At 39.7% G+C, this 22103-nt stretch overlaps 1 protein-coding gene across 2 annotated transcripts in view; it reads left to right on the forward strand.

Moving 5' to 3' along the window:
* Positions 1–1927: 1927 nt before the first annotated feature.
* The window catches only part of ADGRL4 (adhesion G protein-coupled receptor L4), a 72211-nt gene continuing 52035 nt past the window's right edge, over positions 1928–22103 (forward strand). Inside the window, exons 1-2 of one of the 2 annotated variants that reach the window (XM_039711402.1) lie at positions 1928–2369; positions 3805–3954. In XM_039711402.1, coding sequence (XP_039567336.1) covers positions 2348–2369; positions 3805–3954 — 172 coding nt within the window. In that variant the 5' untranslated portion in view covers positions 1928–2347. The remainder of the gene's footprint in view (positions 2370–3804; positions 3955–22103) is intronic. The other variant, XM_039711401.1, reaches the window with a different exon arrangement.

A 22103-nucleotide genomic window follows, 5' to 3' on the forward strand; every position in this document is an offset into this window, starting at 1 on the left:
TTCTTTCTGTGCTGCCTCCTCACCCAGTGCAGTCACAGTGTGAATCCTGGCCAGCTGGACCTCTGCATGCCTTCTGTGTCACCCAGGGAACCTCAGTGGGTCACACCCCATTCCAGATGGAAACATCCTGACCTGATTGCCATGGTCCCCCTTGCAAGTCTGAATCACTGACTATGAAAAGGTGCCACCACGTGCCTTTTTAGTAAAAAGAAAAGGAGACATTCATCTCCCAATAGAAATATTATGGGGTATTTTTCTGAGTCATCCACAATTTCTCCTGCATCCTTGGACCTTTAATCAGAAAAGGAATTAAAGTTTTTTATTATAAATTTACTATCTCTGGGGTCATGAAATTGCTCTCCAATCAGTCCATCTGGACACCCCTTGCAGAATGCTGGTGTCTAGACAAAACTGAAATGTACATCCCTGAGTGGTAAAAATGTGTTTCCAGCTCTTAAGGCCTGAATCTTAAGTTGTAACTTCTTGCTTTCTTGCTTCCTGTTAAAATCTTTTAGCTTGATTTTGGGGAGTAATAAGACACAGAATCATAACATTTATTTTCTGCATTAAAGGTTTTCATCCCCTATTATTCCACTGAAGTTTAGCAGCAGGATTTGTAAGCTAGTACAGACCAGCTGGGTTTGTAGTACATGCCAGCACAAGGGACAGGACAGGACGTGCAGATCAAAGCTGTCCTTAGGTCATCTGATTTTGTGTTCCTCCATGGCTCAAGGCATTAGATTATGGGAAAACTTAAGAAAACAAACAAATTCCTAGTCCCTTCCTCTCATGCCCTTTAAGTCCTACCCCCATTAAAAATTCAAACAAGAGGAAAAAAGTCTTCCTACACCTGGATCCTTTGTTCATTATTCTACAGTTCATCAGAAATTAACATCCGGTTCCTGGAGCTTCCTCTCTGCTTACCAAGGTGCTCCAGAAGTATTTTGTGCCAACCTGACACCTACGTGCTATTTCTACATGCCTCACACCTCCCCGGCCTGAGTAGAGCTTTACCCACTGAACTCCAGCCAGCAGTGATCATGAGGCTGGAAAATGGTGGTGAGCAAATAGTTCCTAAAAAGTTTAGAAAAAAATGTTGCCAGATCTAGAAATAATTCCCAAGAGCAGACTGATGCTCTCCCATCAGGTACGTACCAAAGTCCCAGCCTCAAAACTTTCTAGTCAGACATGATATACTTTGTCACAGAGATATTTCACAGCCTCTTGTGTTTTGTTTGCCTTAAAGAGATTCTCCATTCTCCCAGCAGCATGGCTGTTTGTGCACAACCCCCAGCTTGCATCTATAAGGACATTATCATTGCATCTATAAGGACACACGTCATTGCTTCAGTTTCACAGTGCTTCAACATGAGAGTCATCATCTCCAGAAAGCTGGAAATGACTGTAGACACATTGTCCCTGGCAAGATTAGAGAAAATATTGGCATATCAATGCATGATACAAGTACATGCTGAAGTCTCTTCAGGATGCTATAATGAGAATAGAGCAGCTCTCGAGTTAAACACAAAGACATGCCAAATGCTCTATTGAACATGTCTTATTACACGACCCATGAACTCATACAAATTTGGTCTCCTTCAGTTCCTGAGTTTCCTGCCTCTTTCCTCCCTGCCTATGTCTTTGTTTTCCTCACAAAGCAGAGTTCAGTGATTTCCTGTACCTCCCTTACATCCCATTACCCTTAAAGCAACATCGCTTGACTGCAGTAAAGATCCATCTCAAAACTGAAGAAAGCAGTAAGAACAGTAGCAGTTAGCCAAGACTGATTCCAAACAAAAAGAATCTCGGGGCTCTCATGTACTCATGTCAGCAGGAAAAGGTGGAAGGAAGCATGTAGACCATTACCTCTGAGCTCGTAAACACCGAGCAAGTTACTATCCTCCCCCACCTCTTCCTCACCCTCCCTCATCTGCTCCACCTGCTGCTCCAGCAGGCTGCAGCCACCCCTTCCAGCCTCACCCTCCCCCTGCCCCAGCCACCCTCCCAAACTGCTCCATGCTCCTCTAACCTCCTCACCCCGGAATCCTCTCTGATACCCTCTGCAGCCTCCAGTTTTCCTTTTGCTTTCTCATTGCTTTCCTACTTGCCAGAAGACCAGGTCCTCAGCCCCTCCTGACCCTTCCTGTCCTGCCTGAGAGCCACAGGGACTTTTGGAAGCGTGAGGCTTGGGACAAAGGGCAGTGTCAGGGCTGTGCCTGTACCGGGACATCGCTCTCCCATAGTCGTATGTGCGTATTTTGCACATGGTCATATATTTTAAAGCAGGGAGATTTTTTCTCTGACACAGGGGCTCTGCACCAGGCACTGCACAGCAACGGCATCACCAATGAAACTGCTTCCATTCCTAGGTAGGTGAAACCTCTGTCTCTGGGGAGTGTGTGGCAGGTGAGAAGGGAGTGGGGTTTGACAGGGAGATATTATTATATTGGGCATGGTTGAAAGTTACTGGGTACACAGGACTGGAAGTCCCTGTAGCTTTGGTCTGTGCTGCTGCTGGATTTGGTAATTGCATGGTTCGTATCATCCCACAACCAAACCCCAAACGCCTGTCTTTCTCTCACTGTGGCTTCTGTACTGAAAAAAACAACCCCAAAAACATTGTGAGTTTCTGTGCATTTGTTTTGGGTTTTTTCTTTCTCTCTCTCCATCTGCTTGGGAAATTTTTAGATTTCACATGCTGAAAACAGTAAAATGACAACAGAATCAACAGGTTTCTGTTTTAATCCCTGTGGAAGACAGTCTCCTCTCAGAATCACAGAGAAAATGTGAAATTTGTTGCTATTTAAGTTGACCTAGATTATATATAATTATTTTAAAATTGTGTGCAATTTTAAGTCTTTTGAAATTTTTTTGTGAAGTCTTAATTTTTTCAAGAAAACAACATCTTGATGAGTTTTCATGTGGCAATGAAACTGTAACAGTATGCTAACAAATATCCAGAATGACGTTTAGGTAGGGAAAAGCAGAACTGCAGGTAAAGACAGGATCCAGAAGGATCTTTGTGTTCTGAAACTTTCAGTACATTCTGCTAACAATTTGTAAACTACAAAGTAAAAAACTTACTTTCCTTTCTGAGATAAATGCCGTATATCTAACCAATTATAGGGTGTTTTTCTTATAGCAATCTGTAAGTTTTCTCAAAAGAAGAGATTTCTATTTTTCTTTGTGTTGAAAACCATGCACATTCATATAATGGGAAAGTAGTTATGATGTTTTGAGAGATTAAATTTAAATAATTTGCCACACCATAAATAACTTTTAAACTGTGCTACCATAATGATGTAAATATGTGACATTTCATTTTAATCTACGAAACCATGCTAATGTGTTAGCTTCAGAAGCATGGGAGTTCTTATAAGAATAAAAAGTGTGATATGGGAAACCCTCTTTGGTATTTTTCCCTCAGACACGTAGGGCAGTTCAGTTTACACTCCGTACATAATTCAGAGTGCAAATAAATACCTGGGCTGTACTGGAAACTACTAGAGAGCTGTGAAAGCCATCCAAAAATGTTTTTCCCAGATCACTGGGTAACTTCTATGCTGTTTATGAATTTTCTACTACATGAGAACACATTTGAGGTGTTTATCTGTGGTATCTGCTGTACTACCAAAGATGTCCCTGTAGCTGGTGGCCCTTGCCCTATCCTGCAGTACAATGGAGTCTGTGATGATATTTACTGGAATACACCAATTTAGAGGAAACCTTTGGCCCAGATCTTGTTTTAGAGCTCAGAATGAAGGTTTTAGATAATGAAACAAGTCTGATTTTCCTTTGTTCCAGTTTTGATTTCCAGTCTGCTGGACTATGGCTGCACTTCTCCAAGCTGCAACATGACATGTCACAAAGACGCCAGGTGTGAAGTTCAGGGTGGGACAACAGGCTGCTACTGCTCCCAAGGATACACAGGAAATGGCATAACAGTCTGTAAAGGTAAACAGATTTTACCTATACATTTTTTTATGTGCTCACTTGAAAAACTTACCCAAGAGCCCACTAGCTCAAGGATTAGACTTTATGTCACAGCTGTGTCCTACACTAACATAACTTCAAAGCCAAAAACTTTAATATTTTCTCGGAAATTGTACATATTATGCTCAGCCTGGTGTTTTGATATAGCTTGCCACGTGTCTCAGTTGAGTATGACCTGTTTTCCAGCTTTTCTTTTCCATGAGAGCTGCTAACTAATCTTTGCTGATTTACCTTCAGCACTTTCCCTTGTGACTCAGGATTTCTGAAGTTAGGGCTGATGTGGTGGCTACTGCACAGCCCTCAGCTCCTTACCTCACACCTACAGCACTTGGCCACTCTTCCCAGCAGCTGATCACCATCAAGTAACAGCTTCTGGGCTGCTCTAGGAAAACAAGGAGGTGTGTATGCCACAGAGACATGCCAGTGTTGATTTTTCTACTACAGCTTCTTGCCAGAGAAAAATGTCAGAAATCCTACTAAGCTACCTATTTTAGGATGACTCTGTCTTTCATCTAAAGAAAAGGATATTTTCCCCGCCTTCATATTTGAGTTGTTTTCCACTATGAATAGGTCTAATATTTATTTTCACTGTTAAGTATGACTAGGTCCAGCTGCAGACAGGCTGAAATGAATCTTGTCAGTTTTCAGTATCCTGAGAAGTAGGTATGAGAAGTAACCATTTACCAGGTTGGTTTTTGTGTTTCGAGCATCTTGGGAAATTTAGCAGTTACTGCTTATAAGTAACCCTTTGGTTTGGTATGAGGGTAGCAAAGCAGCCCACAGGTATTTTGGAGTTTTATAGCTTATTTGCCGTGCTGTGCTTGGAAGTATGTTTAAGAAGATTTAGAATGCAAAGGCCTTTTTTTTAAGGATTTCTTTTTTTGTTTATAAGGTGGGAATGTTTAAAGAGAAATATAGATGCATAAAATAACAAAAAAAAATACAAATCACAAAATCATAGAATAATTAAGTTTGGAAGAGACTTTTGTAGGTCATCTGGTCCAGCTCCCCCCTCAGAACAGGTTCAACTTAGAGCAGGTAACTTAGGGCTTTGGCCAGCTGAGTTTTGAGTGTCTCCAAGGATGAAACCTGCACCTCTCTGGGCCCTTGTTTCAGTGTCTGACCAATTGTGAAAATGCTTTTTCTGATATCTGGTTGAGGTTTCTCTGGTTGCAGCTAGTAACTTTCCCTTCCCATGTGCACTTACCACTGCACATTTCTAATAATAGTTTAGCTTCATCTCTTCCATAAGCCCTCATGACCTCCCATTAAGTAGTGTAGGCAGCATTATTATTTGTCCTTTGCCTTCCCTTCTAAAGGCTGAACAAACACTGTTCTGTCAGTCTCTTCTTTTCATCAAGTTTCTTGTAGTTTCTAAATATATTGCTTGAATTTAGTGCTAACCTTGCTTTGATGGGTTAATCATTATTTGTCTATCAAGCTGGTCAAAAGCAAGTAAGAAATGGCCTTCACAACACTTGTTTTGTTCTTGCACTAGTTCAATTGTAGTACCATGAAAGTCAGCTGGTTTGAATAATAAGTGCACATCATGTTTGCAGAGTCAAGGGTCTGCACTTGTGAATATGCAGAGAAAGAAGAAAAACAAGTCAATTTTAGCAATACTGCCTTGGTATAAAACAAAGGAGCATTTGCTTACCTAGCATCAGCTGGTACCCACTACATTGTCTGTACTGGTCTAGAAAGTCTGCAATTATTGCAATTATGAATAATCAAATTTGCAGTAAGGATACCTGTTGTTCTCAATGCCATGATTGATGTTCTTAAACCCATCCATTATATATGCACCTCTTATAATGTTATTTGTGAGGTCAGATTTATGTTGCCTTCCATGCTCTTTTTTTTCTCATACAATACCTCTTTCTTACTTTCCCTATTACCTGTATTTTCTTAGAGAAATCTACATTCAAATTTCATAAAAACATTGACTGAGTAGTTAAAGAAAATTCAGTGCAGTGAAATATGCATTCACAAATCTTGTTAAACCATTAATTGTTTATTAAGAATTATACTCAGTGTTAAAAAAAAATCAGTCTTTAAAATAAAATTTCTAAAGTCAGTCCAGAGAACAAGATACTAGATGTATTCACGGTGCATTGCAGTCAAGTGGCAATGGTTTGAAGCAAGTCTCATGTCTGGAGACCAACATTTTCTCTGGTAAAATACCTCAACAGCCACCAAAGTCACCCTCCAGCAAAGCAGCAAAGCTTATATCAGAATGGTGTGGGTCCTGAAAGAGAGACAATGTTTCTCTAGGGCAGCATGTAACAAAGTGCATTACTAATATTGTGCAGTAGTCCTCTAATAGCATAAAAAATTAACCAGAATTTTAATTGGGTAGGTTCTATAAAGGATTAGAAATGTAGGCTACACCCTATCATGAATAGTTTAAAGCTGTGAAGACGTAAAGCAAAGCCTCAGTTGTTTAATGATGTATGAGATCTTGCTGTTCTGTGTGGCAAAAGCAGCAGGTGTATGTGCTGTTCTAGAGATAGCTACCCACTTTTATTCAGTTAATAATCTTAGGCTTTTACAATGCTAGTGCAGTCACCTTCAAAGGAGATCATCAATTATGTGCTAATACAGGCATTTTTGAAAGAGCCTATGTAGTACATTATGTTTACATATTTGCCCTTTTTGTTATTTAGATAGGCTGTGAGAGTCATAATTACTGTCAACAACATTAGTAATTTTGCATAATGTAGAACCAGCTTCTACATTGTGGTTATCCTGGTAGACAATTAAACCAGAGCAGTCATTGTTTTGAGACTTTATTCTGAAACAGGCAATTCAAATTCTTCCTCCTTATAAACATGTTGAACAGAAAATGTTCATTTTCAGGGTAGTCCTCTTAAGCTTTCATAGCTGAGAAACTCTTCATTTTTATTTATAGGTACATTCTTACAGTGAAAGGTTTACATTTGTTTCTCTACTTTCGTTTGCTTGTAACACCTCTTAAATACTTGTAAAAGTTATTTCTTTGCTAGCCCTGTCTTTTCACTGTGACACACTTAGACATTTTCCCTTGAGTTTTCTGTGCTGCAAAAGGCAATAATGTCCTCTTACATTTATTTCCTAGCACCATTATTGATGAATCATGAATCACTGATGTCAACATACCTTAGGAATGGGGTTTGTTAGTTTTGACTTTGCTCCCTTTGCCAGCTGGCTAAGTGACTGCAGAGAGCTCAAGATTATTGGATTTGCTGTGTATAGATAAAGACACATAGATATGAATTTAATTTCCTGGTGTCAAAGTCATGGCTTTTAAAATAATTATCCTTTTACAATCTTTCCCACAAGGTTTCAACCACTTTAAATTAGGTCATGTTTTGGACTTTCTGAAGGCATATTTGGCTACTCTAACAAAAACCTAATCCTCTTCATAATCTCATTGTCTTCAGCAAGAATATATGCAGGAATGCACATAGTCAGGAGAAAAACTGATTGTGGTATCTGGCTTCTTTTATATATTGGAATTATAACTTACAGAGCAATAAATTCCCTCTGTACAGTATCTTCCAGAAAGCCATAAATGAGTCACCTTGTCAAGCTTTACACCTCTGAGATACAAAATATATCCCAGCCTCCTTACTTTTTCTTTTGTATTTATATTCCTTGCTTTATGTAGTATTAAATAAGAGAGAATGACCTCTGATAGTACATCTATTTGCTTTTTAAGACTGTTCTTGGGCAGATGTGCATTCTGCTTGTAATGCACAAGACTTTAGCTTGACAATATCATACACTTAATTGAAGTAACATGGTCTAAAACTCTTGGCATAAAAAATAAAGATATACCCAGAAACAACTGATTTATGGACCAGTTAACTTCCTCTCATGCAAAAAATGCCATGGATTTTTTTACAGATAAATAGAATATATTTGCCATTTATATAAGAAGAGTTGGACATATAAATTAGGTGTTGTTCATAATTCCAGCTTTCTTCCCAAAGAAAATTAAAGGAAACGAGCAAAATTTTTGATCCTTTAGAAAAGATAAGGGTAGAAGTAAAACTTCATAGAAGCTAATATTTTATTTTTAAAACAAAGGGGAAAATGAGTTGGCATCAGTGATGCTTTCCTAAGCAGCTCTGCTGTTTCAAATGCTGGCTGCTTCTTGATTGCTGACTGCCAATTTGCTGCTTTGCTGGCACACTGCAGGAAATTAAAGTAAACAGTGTGATCACAGTGTTTACTTTAACTTTGTAAAATACGGAAGGAAAATGAAGCAGTGCTGTTTGTTCCAGGAGGGTAGGCAGGCAAGCAGGAAAAGCCTGAACACAATATCCCTTCCAGATATCCCTACACAATATTCCCTTGTAAATGCCACTTGCAAATTATACTGCGAGATTAATCAGTGTTACTTGTAAAATAGTTACAGCTCTTCCAGAAATATTGAGCAAGGACTTAGGCTGTCAGAGAAACTTTCTATTGGGGCAAGGCAGTAAGTCTGTTTCTGAAGTGCACTGTAGGAGGATTTATCATTTTACAGAGGTAAAAAGTATATCAGTGCAAATGGTATTTTGTATCAAAATACAGAATCCCTGTTAGAACACAGGGCAATTTGTATAAATCCAGCAGAATCAAATTGAAAGCATGCTCAATATCTGGACACAAACATATTTTCTTGTTTTATGTAGGGTCAAAATACCAACTCTCTGGCTTTTGCCAGCTATAAAAAGAAGTTTTCCTGTGAGATTTCAGTTCTTTGTTCTAACGTGATGTTGCTGAGTCCCACCATTGACTTTTATTGCAGTCACTGAATTTGTTTGGATTCACTGGTGTCATTGTTGCCATTCCGCAACACCCAATTTGTGTATAGTTTTTATGGAGACAATTTTTGCTTTCAAATTAAAATGACCCTGTAAAACCACTGTGTATAATCATTTTATTCAATCCAAAATTGTTCTTCAATAGAAAATTATTTAATTCAAATGTTGATTCACCAAAGGCGAATTTTTGTGTTTGTTTTTTTTTTTTAACAGCAGGCATACATCACTGGATGTCACTTCTGTGTTTACCAAATAGTCTGAAATCACTGATATGGAAGATCCAATCCACACACTTCCTAAATTCATTTCACTGCTATCAGTTACCACAAGCTATAAAAAGGCAAATTGCAGCTGCTCTAACATAGCACAGCAGGAGAAAGATATGCCTTAGCCAAGCACTAACAGGGCTCAACTCAGCGTGTGACAGCTTGGAAAACTTGGGATGTGCTGTACAGGGGGCCAAAGAAGATCACTAATTCCCAGCCTTTTTGACATGCTCCTTACCCTTTTTTCCTTTCCCCTTCTCTTCCTGCACCTCCTAATCTCAAATTCTTTGCCTCTATATTTTTCTGGAGTTTACATGGTTCCAGGGAAGAAGCAGGATCACCTTCAAATTCAGAATTCCTACTGCAGATTTAGGTGTTAGGCATTTCCCAAGATTTGTTGGGAGGCACCATTCTGTTTGTTGCATATTTAGGTATTATATTTAACTTAGCCCATGGCTTCAGGGTTCCTCTCCAGGGAACAGAAAGTTTTCTTCCCTTGTGTCTTCTTTGGTAATAATACAGCTGAACAGTTTTTTACTTTTCATGAAGTGCAGAGATTGACTGCTGAGCTGTAGATGTTACCCAGCTGAGGTATCTTGATTTCACATTCCAGATTAAACCTGTAGGCAGATCATGGAATTGAAAAGTCTGGATAAATTAAGTGGGAGGATTTGATTTTCTGGTGCATAACAGTCCACTTGCCTAGGAAAGGTCTGGCATTGATGTTTACATAGCAGGCTCCTGGCCATTTGGGGACCTATGGCTTTATGTATGTCTTTTGCCTTTTCATGTGCAAGATGTCACAGTTTCTGTGAATTTGGGAAGGGCTTGATGGCTGTGGTGTCCTTAGGCTGCTGGGGACTAACCAGCTGTTGTGTGGTTGCCTTCCAGCCACAAAGGATGGAGTTATGTTTATGTTCCTGAAAATAGCCATACCCTTGGCTAACAGTATTAGTCAAAACGGCTTCTGTAGCCTTGAATTTATTTTTTATAGCTATTCAAATTATATTTTAGTTGAATTTTTTAAGAGTAGATCAGGAATTTGAAAGGAGAGCATGTGTTACAGCAGTGCCTGGTGATGCATGAGAACATGAGTCAGGAAGAAAGCAGTGCAGGATGTCTGAAGTAACAACACAACCCTGCTGAATAAGGCAAGGTGGAGGCTGTCTCACCCCAACAGTCTTACCTCTGTAAATGGCTGAGTCCATAAAATTTTGACTAAAAGCATTTTATGCATCCAAAGTGTCAAATCCAGAAATAAGAAATCTGTTTCCTACTCAAACGAGAGAGACAGATGATCTTCAGAGAGTTAGTTCTTCCTACTGCCAGAAAACACTGTTCAGCTGGGCCAAAGACACAGCCTACAATAACTATTTGTAAGATTGACTCTAACTTTCAGAAGCCTTGGACAAAGTCCATTTTAGGGACTTTTTAGATAGATTTATTACATTCACAGATTTGAGGGGGAAAAAAAGACCCCTCTATTTCTTTAATGTGTTTTGTTTACATTTTCTTGAAATGGTACTTTGAGCATGACTAAAATACAGTAATGCATTTTTGAAAGAACCAGAAAAAAACCAAGACTTCCTCTTGTTATATCTTTAATCATAACCAGACTCTCTTTTAAATTAGTCCTATTTGCATCTAAAAAGAGCTTTTAAAATGTGTGCAGATGATGAGGTAGAAAAGAGTTATTTGTCTCTCTCAAAAATTTACCCAAACTTTTAGGCTGATCATCTGCACTTGGATGGTTTCTTACTTGTTTAATTCAAAATGTGTTTTAACCCTTGCCAAATAATGCTAATTTCCTTTCTTGAGAAAATACTCCTTTCATCCTGCTTTATGGTACTAAGAATCAATATGTTACATGTTCAGAGGATGTGGGAAAATTCATTTAAGGAGCTATAAACTTGTTATTTCAGAGTTTGCTTACTTTGTGTTTACCAGAGATATGATTCCCTTCCTGTGTCTCTAACATCTGAAGTAGTCCCAGGAGGTCCAACAGTAACAATATGTTCTTCTCACTTGCTGGTTTGAAGTAAAAGGATGAAAAGTATTTCCTGAACATGTATACTCATACATGTATAGTAAATGCACACAACCATGTGCACAGAGACCTGTGTATAAGTAGGCATGTGAATAAAAGCAGAACTTTCTATGAAAAAAAAAGTAAGATAATCTCAAAATTGTCAGTTTTACTCATTCTGCGACTGTACAGTCAAAATTAGTTTTTTGTGAATGAAAGAGCAGGATTTATTGTAAAGAAATTGTGTCCATACATTCCACTTCCTTGAGACTTCTTAAGCTAGGCTCGCCCATGGTAGAGGCTGCTGCAGCCATCAGACTGTGCAGCTGCCTTGGGGCTATGAGGTCAGTGTCACCCACAGAACAAGGGATGCATCATCAGGAATTACACACATAAGAGATTATATCAGTTCTGCACAGCTCCACTGATTTATGTATAATAACAGCCTACTAATCTCCTATACTCATTTTACTTTTTTCTCTGTAACTCTATATTGAACTGATAGAGTTCAATTGCAGAAAAATATTCTCTTTGGGATTTTTTTTGCCTTTTTTTTTTAATTGTTGTTTTTTATTTTCTTCTGCCAGAAAATACTGGGCAGGAGTGGTGAAGTTGTATGTAACCACATTTGAAATGTGTAATTTATCTAGGATGATATGCTGGTGCACAATTTTTCTGTGTATGACTGTGAAAAATTGCCGACTGAGCTGTTGGCAGAGCGAATATCAAACCCAGCTCAGCCCTGTGTGTATGAAAGAGTTTAAGAAGGTAATTGACACTTTGGACCTCTATTTGCCAAAGAAAGAGATAATGACGTTCTCCAAGAAGATTAGAATCTAACCAAACATTGTGCTCTAAATATAGAGCACAAAGCCAGGTGATGTTTGTGAAAATGCTGCTGGGCTGCAAGAGAGGGAGGGGGCTGAAGGACTGCAATTTTGCACTGTATATTTTTTAGGTACACAGATTTAATTTAGAGATTATGGCTTGAAAATGAAATTTACAGTATGTGTGTTTTTCGGCGATAAGAAATTGATTTTGTGACCTTGGTGCACACTAATTGAAATATCTGGCACTGCGTTTTGCTGAGGTTAAAGGAAGCCATATATGCCTGGAGCCTCATTCTTCTTTCACCTTGAACTGCGTGGTTAATCACAGCCCCAATCACGGGCAGGAAGGAAGCTGCTGTTTCACTGGGGTACAAGGAAGCTGAATAATCTCTGCTCATTGTCTAAGGGATAGCTTGTTGTGTGATTACTTCTGGCTGGGTTTAGGAGATCCACGATTACTTTAAAATGGAGAACTGTGGTGCAATTAACGTTCAGGGAGTGCCAGAGGCCAGAACCTCAGCAGCTGCAGTGCCACAGCTGGAGCACGGTGACATGCAGGGGGTTCTCCTTCCTCCTGCTCACCACAAGCCTGGCTGCTCCTTTGGGGCTGAGACACCTCTGTCCTGTGCTCTCTGGTTCTGTGCCAGGACAGGAAACAGGGAAAAGGTTCTCTGGCTGTGTTCTGCTGTGTGCTGTTCCAGCGGCATGGAGCACTCTGCCCCTGGATGGTTCCTCCTGTGTGTTCTCCTGCTCTAAAGGCTGGTTGCAACATTGAGGAGCAGCAGCCGTGTCCCAAGGGACTCTGCTGGTGGGGCTTTGATTGAATACACTTAATTTAACTGGGTTTCTGCCTTAGCTTGGACGTGTACAACCGTGACACTCTGAGACTGTCCATAAAATAGTGTGGTAGGGTGTCCCATTATTTTGCTTATTATTTAATGTTACACATTTTCTAGGTTGGCACAGGACCTTGTTTTTCAAAAAGGAAAATGAAAGCTCCTGAAAAGCCTTGACAATAAATGGTTATTTGTTCAAAACTGCCAAGTCTAATCTTTGTTTATGTTACTAGGCTCCATGTAATGGTGTTGCAATAAAGAAAAACAGTTCTTCAGGATATGCACTGGCTTTTATGTTTTATTTGTAATGAAAGCTAGGCACATAGGCAGCAATCTACATAAGTTACAGTGAGGGAGAACATAAGCTTGGATGGTGACTTGCATGTTTATATATTTACTTTCTATTTGTTGCAAAGTGCCTGCATCTCAATTTTTTAAAAAGTGAAATTAGCCTGAGGTATTGCAGATTTTATGCCCAGAATTTTACCAGTGGAAGACAAAGAGAAAAGGTGAATTCATCCTACACTGGGAGACCACTGCTTCTCTCTGTCCCATCTGTGCAGATGAGCTGTGGGTCTGTTCCACAACCATTGTCCTGTCTTCTCATGTCCAGCCCCAGCTGGGACAGAGTACAGTCATCTTCACTGCCCTCCTAATGTTCCAGTGAGTTTTGGGTATCCCTGAAGCTCAAAAGGGCTGAGGGTAACCCAGCCTTGGCTCACAGCTTGCACAGAGTGTCATGGCAGGCAGGGAGATATTGCAGCAATAATCTCTGCATCACATGGCAGTCTTCATCACTGATCCCAGAGAAGCTTCAGGGTGTTGTCATGGGCTGAAAGAGAAATTCAGTTAAGCTCTGCAGACCTGAATGGAGCTCTGAGTCCTGCATTTTTTCCTTGTGGTGATGGGAAAGGAGTAGGTGGAAAATTGTATTACAATGAAGGCTTTGCTTACTTTTTCTCTTGAATAAATCATTTCCATGGGTAACATTGATCCTGAAAAAGCTCTTCCTTTCCAAAATCAGCCTGTAAGAAGTTCAGAAGCAAGAGGAAACTGGAGGTACTCAGACAGACAGTTTCAGGCCCTTTGTTCCTATCCAAAATGTTCCATTATTTAGAGCTATGATGAAGCATGCATCAATTCATAAATATGACCCACTGTGCAATATAAAAAATATCAATATTTCTCTCCCATTGTGTCAGGGATATCTGGTGCATACAGAAAGACTTTCATCTCCTTAGCTACCACAGAGAAAATGGGAAAGGCAAACAGCCTTCAAAAGTGACTCAAAAGCAGAGATGAGGAGAAGTTTCTAAAACTTAACACAGCTTTTCGTCTGAACAGATCAAAATAGAAACTGTGCAGGGCAGCAGTTGTAAACTATGCAGAGCTACAATTTGGCTTCTTTTTCAGTGTTGTCATGCAAATCTTGGTATGGTGATTCCACAAGTCTTCCATCATATTCAGCTTTGTGGCTCAAACCTAGGAAACTCATAGTCAAGCTGCCTTTAGAAAATGAGGTCACTTCAGGGATGCATCATACAGCATCACTGGTCTCACAGAAGTCAAATACTCAGTCCCAGGTGTGTTGGGACACAGAGCGGGTTACACAAGTGTTGAGCTCCATTTATATCATTTTGCACACAAGGTCTGGGGTTTAGGTGGATGTCAAAGGAGAGACTGGAATGATATTTACACAGCTGTAGACTGAAGAAAAAAAAGAACTGTTAACTTTTTGTATTTCCTATTGAATAAACAGGTAGTATGTTAATACCACCAAATGCTTCTTGTTTGAGCACAGGGATATGCTATAAAACCTCTGAGCTTTATTCTCTGTTCTTAGAGAAAAGTTCTGCAGCTTTCTTTAGCTGTAAACAGCTCTTGAATTATTACTCAAGCTTTGGCCTTAGACTGATCACCCTACAGGAAACTTTTAACCTGGCAATGGCACATTACCCTCAAGGAATGCCATGCAGACAGCCACATTCCATTTTGAGCTTGGTATTCAAGCTAGTAAGGAGTCTGTGCTGCAATATGGACATCTGGCTTTGAGAGCTGCAAGGGAAATCCAAGTGCAGGGCTCTTGCTGCCTTCACTGGCAGTGTGGTAAAAATAGCCCTGCTGCCTCTGTTCTTGCAGCAGCAGGCAGTGGCAGGAGCACAGACAAGTACAGTCAGGTGCTTTATCAGAGCTTCCTGCAGAAGGGGTGATGCTGATGACATTCCTCCAGCAGGGAGGTAGCTGACTTACAACTGAGTCTCACTAGCCACAATGGCTGTAGGACACAAAGCCACAGTTAGGGATGGATTTTCCAAAGAAATATTTGTTGAGGATTTTTGAACTGTCTGGCTCCATCTGAGGTGCCTAAAGGAGGACTGAGTTTTTTCAAAAGAATACTCCCAGTTGTGGATGCCAAGCAATTGAAAATCTGTCCCTGAAGTGCCTTTTATTTTCCTACCATCTGATGGCAGTTTGAGTTTCTGATAGATTTATTTCTTTATTTTTAGCTGTAAAGACCTTTTAATTAGGGAGAGGAACTATGTGAATGAGCTGGAGCTGCTGGTGGTAGCAGCTCCTTGCCATTAGAGACTGGGTCATTAAATAAGTAGATAATATCCTCCTTATTGAGGAGATTTAGAAAATCATAAGGACTTTGTATTATTACAGTGTTTAGCATTCATAAATGGAGTAAAAAACCCCATAATGGCAATTTTCATTAGCTGCAATGCATGTGGAGGGCTCTTTTCTGTCTTTGAACAGCCAAACACTAAACAATTCCTAAATCCCTCCTTGTTACTTTTATTTTCTTCTTGGTGGTTAAAAATCTCATAAAGCAGAAATTGAAGACTTGCTATTAAAATACTTGGTGACAGCTCCATTCAAAACATCCTTTCAAATAGTGCTATATCACATTGTGATTCATCTGCTATTCTGATAGAGTTGCTTTAACAAGTACCTTCCTTCTTGGTTAGGGCCCATCTCTTTTTACTGGAAAATTCTTCCTTTAAACACTTTACTGAATCTCTGCTGTAAACAAGCCTTTCTCTGGTGCTGTACTGTTTTGTGCTGCAGAACACACGTAGCCCCTAAAAAACACAGTGACAGGCTTATTTGGCACGAAAAAGGAAGAAAACAGTGAGATAAAGAAACTCTAGCTTTTTTCCCCTCCTCACCTGTGTCTAGGGGTGCAAGCACCCTGTGAAATTAGCCCAAGGCAGGGTTTCTGGCTCAGCATTGTGTCCCCAGGAGGGGACACTGCCCTGCAGGGCTGCCTCAGCTCCTGGCACTGCTGGACACTGGCTCTGCCAGGGTCAGACCCTGCAGAGCAGCACCACTGCAGCACCAGTGAGCAGCTTGCACCAGCTGAAGACCAAACCCAGGAACATCCTGGGAATTAAGTGATCCCTAGTGCCTTTCACTGCTGAAGCTTGAAGTTAGAATTATTTACAGTCACTTTAACAGGACAACAGCTGCTCTTTACCTAGAGATGAGCCAAGAGCACTGAAAGAATTTGGATCTGAATTGCAGATGGATGGATTTCAATTTGATTCAAGTAGCTGGACTGCATGATTCTGTACTGTAAGCTCTCAAAGTCAGAGCTTGAGAGAAAAATCATTAATTTGGAAGCTGATATCCTGAAAGACTTTTATGAAGCAATATATTTTCATAGCAGACACAGATCAATTTAAAAGTAGTAATCAAGAGCCATGTGCTACGTGTTCACAGACAAAAAATGTAGGGAATCCAGCCAGAGCCAGACACTTAACATTCAGAGCATTCAGACTAGCTCTGAAGATATTGCCTCTATGGAAAATAGTAGGGTTCAGAATTAAAGTATTGTGAATTTGTGAGATAATCACAATGCTGTGCAGACATAAAGATGCTGCCAGATTGCTGCCAGAAACTAGCTCAACATAACTTTTCTGGGCAAATTTGTGTTTAACTTCTGTAGAAACTTTGGAGAAAGGAAGAGACTCTACAAATATTCTACTGAAAGATGTGTTAAATTCTTGAGAAAAGAGAGAAAATTATAAGCTAACTTATTAAATACACTTTCAATCATGTTTGGAAGGCATTCTCTAAATTTAAAGTCACGATACAAGGTTTCATCAAATGAGATTCAGGCCAAGGTATTTTTCTCCTTGCCTGTCCTAAGAATTTTTAGGTGTAACCTTCACTTAAAAAATTAAGCATCCACACATTAGTGTTTTATGTCATGCAAGTAACTGCCTTGCATAAAGGCAAAATTTGTATTTACTTGGATAGTACTACTAAACTAAACTCCTCCTGGAAATTTTTAACCTTGCTCTCTAAGTAGTCTCTTCAGCAATACTTACATGAAAAAGACAGAAGCCACTAGCAGTGATAGGTATTTCAAAAGGTGGATTAAAATCATTGCTTATCAGCTGCTCAAACATTTGGGATTTATGCTTGGAGCTAGGTATGTTTTTTGTTCCTCTGCTGAAGTTGTCCTCTGTGATGACTTAGAGCAGCCTGAGGAGACTTTCGTGTGTGTTACATACACTTTCTTAGGTTGATTTTGCTCTAGTTCTCCATATCAGTGTTTACCAGTCAGGAAGGAAAGTAGGGAATGGTATAATCCTTGATGGACACCTTTGTTTTGTCTGACATGTTAAGGTTTTTGTGTCATGGTTTAACTCCAGTCAGCGACTCAGCCCCACAGAGCAGCTGCTTTGCTTTCCCCAATGGATCAGGGGAAAGAATCAGAAAAATAAAAGTAAGAAAACTTATAGGTTGAAGAAAATACAGGTTTACAAGCACAGCAAGAGTCATGCACACGAGAAAAGCAAAAGAGGGCTTTCATTCACCACTCCCATGAGCAGGCAGGTGTTCAGTCATTCCAGGACAGCAGGGCTCCTTCATCTGTAACTTAGAAAAACAACAGCCATCCCTCTGAATGCCCCCCACTTCCACCTTCTTCTTCCAGCTGTACATGCTGAGCATGACACAATCTGTTACAGAATAGTGTCATATAGTTAAGCACTCTGCACAAATTGTCACTAAGATAGATAAGGACAGTGGCATATTTTCATGGGTGTTTCCATAGCACACAGAGCACAGTGCTTGGAATGATTCTTATTTTTCATGAGGAGCCTGGTCTAGTGAAAGCCTGCTCATCACTGAGGGTTAGAACTAGGTCTTTATGGTCCCTTCAAACACAAACCACTCTCCGGTGATTCTATGATTCTGTAACATAGGATCTATTGGACATATGCAGAATTAATTTTTGCTTTTACACCTCTTGGCAGATTCCATTTGGGTGCGTTGTTTTGCTTGTGGAGAGTGAAATTCTTAAAAAGGCCTCTGTGTCAATTTTTACTACTTCTGTTGTCATCATGTTGATAAGTCATACAAAGAAAATAGTGAGATTTTTATCACTGGTTTCTCCTCAAAAAAGAGATGTTATATGTTATACATACATTAGATGTTATATGAAGACATATTGGCATTGTTACTCTGTAGCATGAAACCACACAAAATCTTAGAAAACTGCAAACATTGAAATTTATTGAGACTAGAAAATAAGAATTAATATCTGGCATCCTTGGGAGAAATGTTATGACTAATAATTGCCTCCTAGCTGATTTTGTTGTTATTTCTCTGCTCCTGCCTTTGACAGACCAGATATAAGCTGCTTTTGGCTGGACTTTCAATGGCCTCCCATTATTATCAGCTGGGACATAAAACCCTTCCTCACATACTTGTATAGCTGAGTCTGGTCACAGACTCTTCCCATTCCCCTCCTCTCTGCTTTCCCTCTATAGAATAACTCGGTCCTTGTTGATATTAAAAGCACCTCATAATTTAGTATCACCCACAAATTTAATTCTCAGAATGTTAATTTCTTTTTCCAGAGCATTAAGAAATACGTAAAATGAAACCAGGCTTACCACCAGCTCCTGGGGAAATGTTCTGGGTACCCCTTCACAGCTCAGTGCAGCACTGGCAGCACTGTTTGTCATGACCCATTGTTCTTTGTTTACGTTCCTGCAGCCAGTTTGCAATCCTCATGACAGCACTCTTACCCAAGACATTATAAGACATTTTTCTAATAAGATTTTGTGAGCCACTGTATCAAATGCTATGCTACATCCCAGATATGTTGTCCTTTCAGCCATTGCTGAGACTCATACTTAAGGTTTTCAGGAAAAGAGAGTAGGAAATCCCAACTAAAATACTTCAGCAATGGGAATCTCATATGAGAAGTGCCACCAGAAAACAGGGAATGGCAGAGAGGTGGGACTAGCTGCACTTAGGAGACACAGTCAGAAGGAAAGGACAGAAAGGCACAGTATAGCTGACAGCAGGGAGAGGGCTGCCGTGCTAGTCTGAACAGAAGAAAGGAGAAGGGCAAGCCAAAGAGTCTCAAAACTGGGAATCAGCTTGATGGGAGAATACTGGAGCTGTCAGCTCTAAGGGAGGATCTCTAAGCTGTCATTCATTCAGTAATTTTGTTTGTTTCTCTTCAAACCAGGAGCCATGCCTTAATCTCCTTCATAGCAATTCTTCTGCTGCTGTTTGCATCTCATGCTACTTGGGGGTTTGGGAAACAATTTCAAAAATATCCAGAAATTCTCTGGATGAATTCAGATGGAGTCATCTTGTGTGTGCACTGTGCAGTTTGTATCTGTAGGACATCTCTTCTCTTGCCATCAGGGCCATGTGGATTGGTGGGGACAGGAGCTTTTGCTCTCATAGCCCCATGTTTGGGACTTGTCCCTTACTCAAAACGGAAATACATGGACAGACCTTGCACTGGCTTTACCAACAGCTATTCCTGCCTGAGAATGGCAAGATCACACTGAGGATCAAATCCTCTTTCTGAAGGGATTACATTTCCTGCCAAATATGTGACATGGTTCACTTTCAAGCACATACAAAATAAATCTCCATCAAGACAGACATTTAACAGTGGCTTAGTATCCAGGACTGTCATGGGAGACAGAGATCAGCATCCAATCTAGCAGGATCTTCTGGCCAATGTCTTCAAGACCTTGGGATCTACGTCTCTTAAATAATTTATAGGGACAGTATCTAATGAAGCTTTTGCATTAATTTATATGTATTGCACAAGTGTGGATAAGAGTTACATTTTTGGGGGAGATGATTCTGAGAAGCCACTTATAACAATAGTAGTTTTCCTTCCTGTCAACTCTCATCAATGCTTGCAAATCTTCACTCTCTTCTTTGTGTCACTTACCCATGTTCTTCCTTGGACTTTAAAATGCCTTCATCAAAGAGATAACAGATTTCGTTTTGGACATCACCAAGGATTACTCTGTGAAAACAATACTATTGAAGATCTGTGATGGCTGATTTGTAAGTTATGTGCAGCACTTAATGCATATTACAAAAATTTCAGTCCAACTCCTGGGGAAAAAAAGAAGCAATATGATCTCAGTCAAGAGCAAGAAGCTCTTCCTCTTGCAAGAAGCAATATAATCTTGCTCTGTTTCTGGCAGTGGTGGGTGCCTGTTCTGAGAGCTCCCAAGAGTCATACTTCCTGTGCTGGGACAATCAGAGGCAAATGCTGTCATTTCCACCCTGGAAACTAACTGCTAATATAGTTAATACCCTGCTCAGAATACTCACATAGGAAAGTATGGGTAATAGTGTAATGAGATTTTTTCCCTTATGAAAATATGCAAAAACAAAAGAAGAAAGAAAATACAAGGATGTTTTAAACCACATATGCCAGCCTTAAATATTTTGCACGACCTTCCTCCTCTGGAAATTAAGAATGTTTAAAGCAGACTAACTTAAGGGTGTGTTGGTATGGCTATGTGATCCCAAGAACCAATCCATACTTCAAGATTGCACCAATTGGAAAAATGCTCTCATGAATAAAATTATATGGGATAAAGTGTTGTTTATGATTTCTTTTCTCAGCAGATTAGCTATGTACATCTTGTAACACAGGCTGACTTTGTGGAATATCAAGCACTTCTAGAAACCTGGTTGAAAATAAATTACATTATCCAGCCAAAGCAATATCAGAAATGTCCCAGAGTCTACACTATCTTAATGTTGATTTAAAATCATATATTCATATTACCATTTTATGTCTAGTAAAGCAATGTGATAGAGCCTTTCTTTTGCCAAAGTTGTATTATCTCATTTCTCTGAGTTAGGTAAACTGTAATGTGTCTGCTTTACAGATGGGTAAACTTAGCATAAAGAGAAGAAAGCCACTGCTTTGAGTTAAGAAAGCCTAAATGTGAGCACTTTCATCTATATTGGTCAGTCATAGTGGCAATGGCTCCTAAAATGAGCCTCTTTCCATTCATTTATATGACAGATTATTTTACTTTAAACAATTCTTGGATAAAATATATTAGGTATCCCTAGGGCAGGAACCTGAAATCATGACTGGCACATGAGACATTACCTGCCCAGCTGGAGAGATGCACTCCTGGGCTCGGGGTGATTGAGCTGCTCTTGCCGCCTGAAGTAGCCTTGGTAGGAGGGATGGGGTGAAGTTCTACTCAAGCTCTGCTTGCAGCTGGGTGATTAGTGTGTTTTTCAGGATGAGGGGAGGGCAGGTTTGTTTAGGACTGCCTCTAAACTCCTTCCTGCTAAAACACTGCTGATGAAGAGGACTTTGCCATCACCTCGGTGTCTTTCTCCTTTTCTTCTTCCTGTGTTTGAATAAAAGTGACTGCAACTATGCTGATCATAGCACAAGCTCCCAGTGGTGTTTATAGGACCCCAATCCTTTGGAAAAGAGTTTTCAGTGGAATTGAGGCATCATTACAAAATAAAGACTGCCCCATTTATTGTTGACAGGATCAATACAGTCCTGACCATATCAAGAATCACAACACAGCATTTGTCAAAGTGCTTTAGGTGTCAAAATTCTTTTTTCAAGTTGTGATTAAAGAAGGAAGTAGTCACAGAGAAACGAATTAGAGAACCCCAGTCAGTAGACAGTCTTTTCCAGCCAGCATTTTGAGAAATGCTGTATAAATTACAGGCATGTAAATTACAACTAGTATTATGAAACATTGGACCTGCAGGGGGTTTTAGCCTGCATATATGGAACAGCCAACATACTGTTTCCATCATTTTAATAACCTATATAGAGCAGGTGGCTGATGCAGTTAATGCTGGCATCATTTTTCTTTCCCTATGTGATTTGCTGTGATGACAGTTCTGTCATTTCATTTTTACTATTTAAGGCTATTAGGAAGCATTTTTGGATAATCATCTAGTACAGGTATTTTCAAGCATGTCTAAAGCATATAGGGTGTCACCACCTTTCACACTGCATATTTCTGCATAAGTATATGATATATTCTTTTTTAATCAATGAAAAAACTATGGACAAGATCACCAGC

Source organism: Passer montanus, unplaced genomic scaffold (genome assembly GCF_014805655.1).
Source record: "Passer montanus isolate IOZ18808 unplaced genomic scaffold, ASM1480565v1 scaffold25, whole genome shotgun sequence".
Classification (NCBI taxonomy): Eukaryota; Metazoa; Chordata; class Aves; order Passeriformes; family Passeridae; genus Passer; species Passer montanus.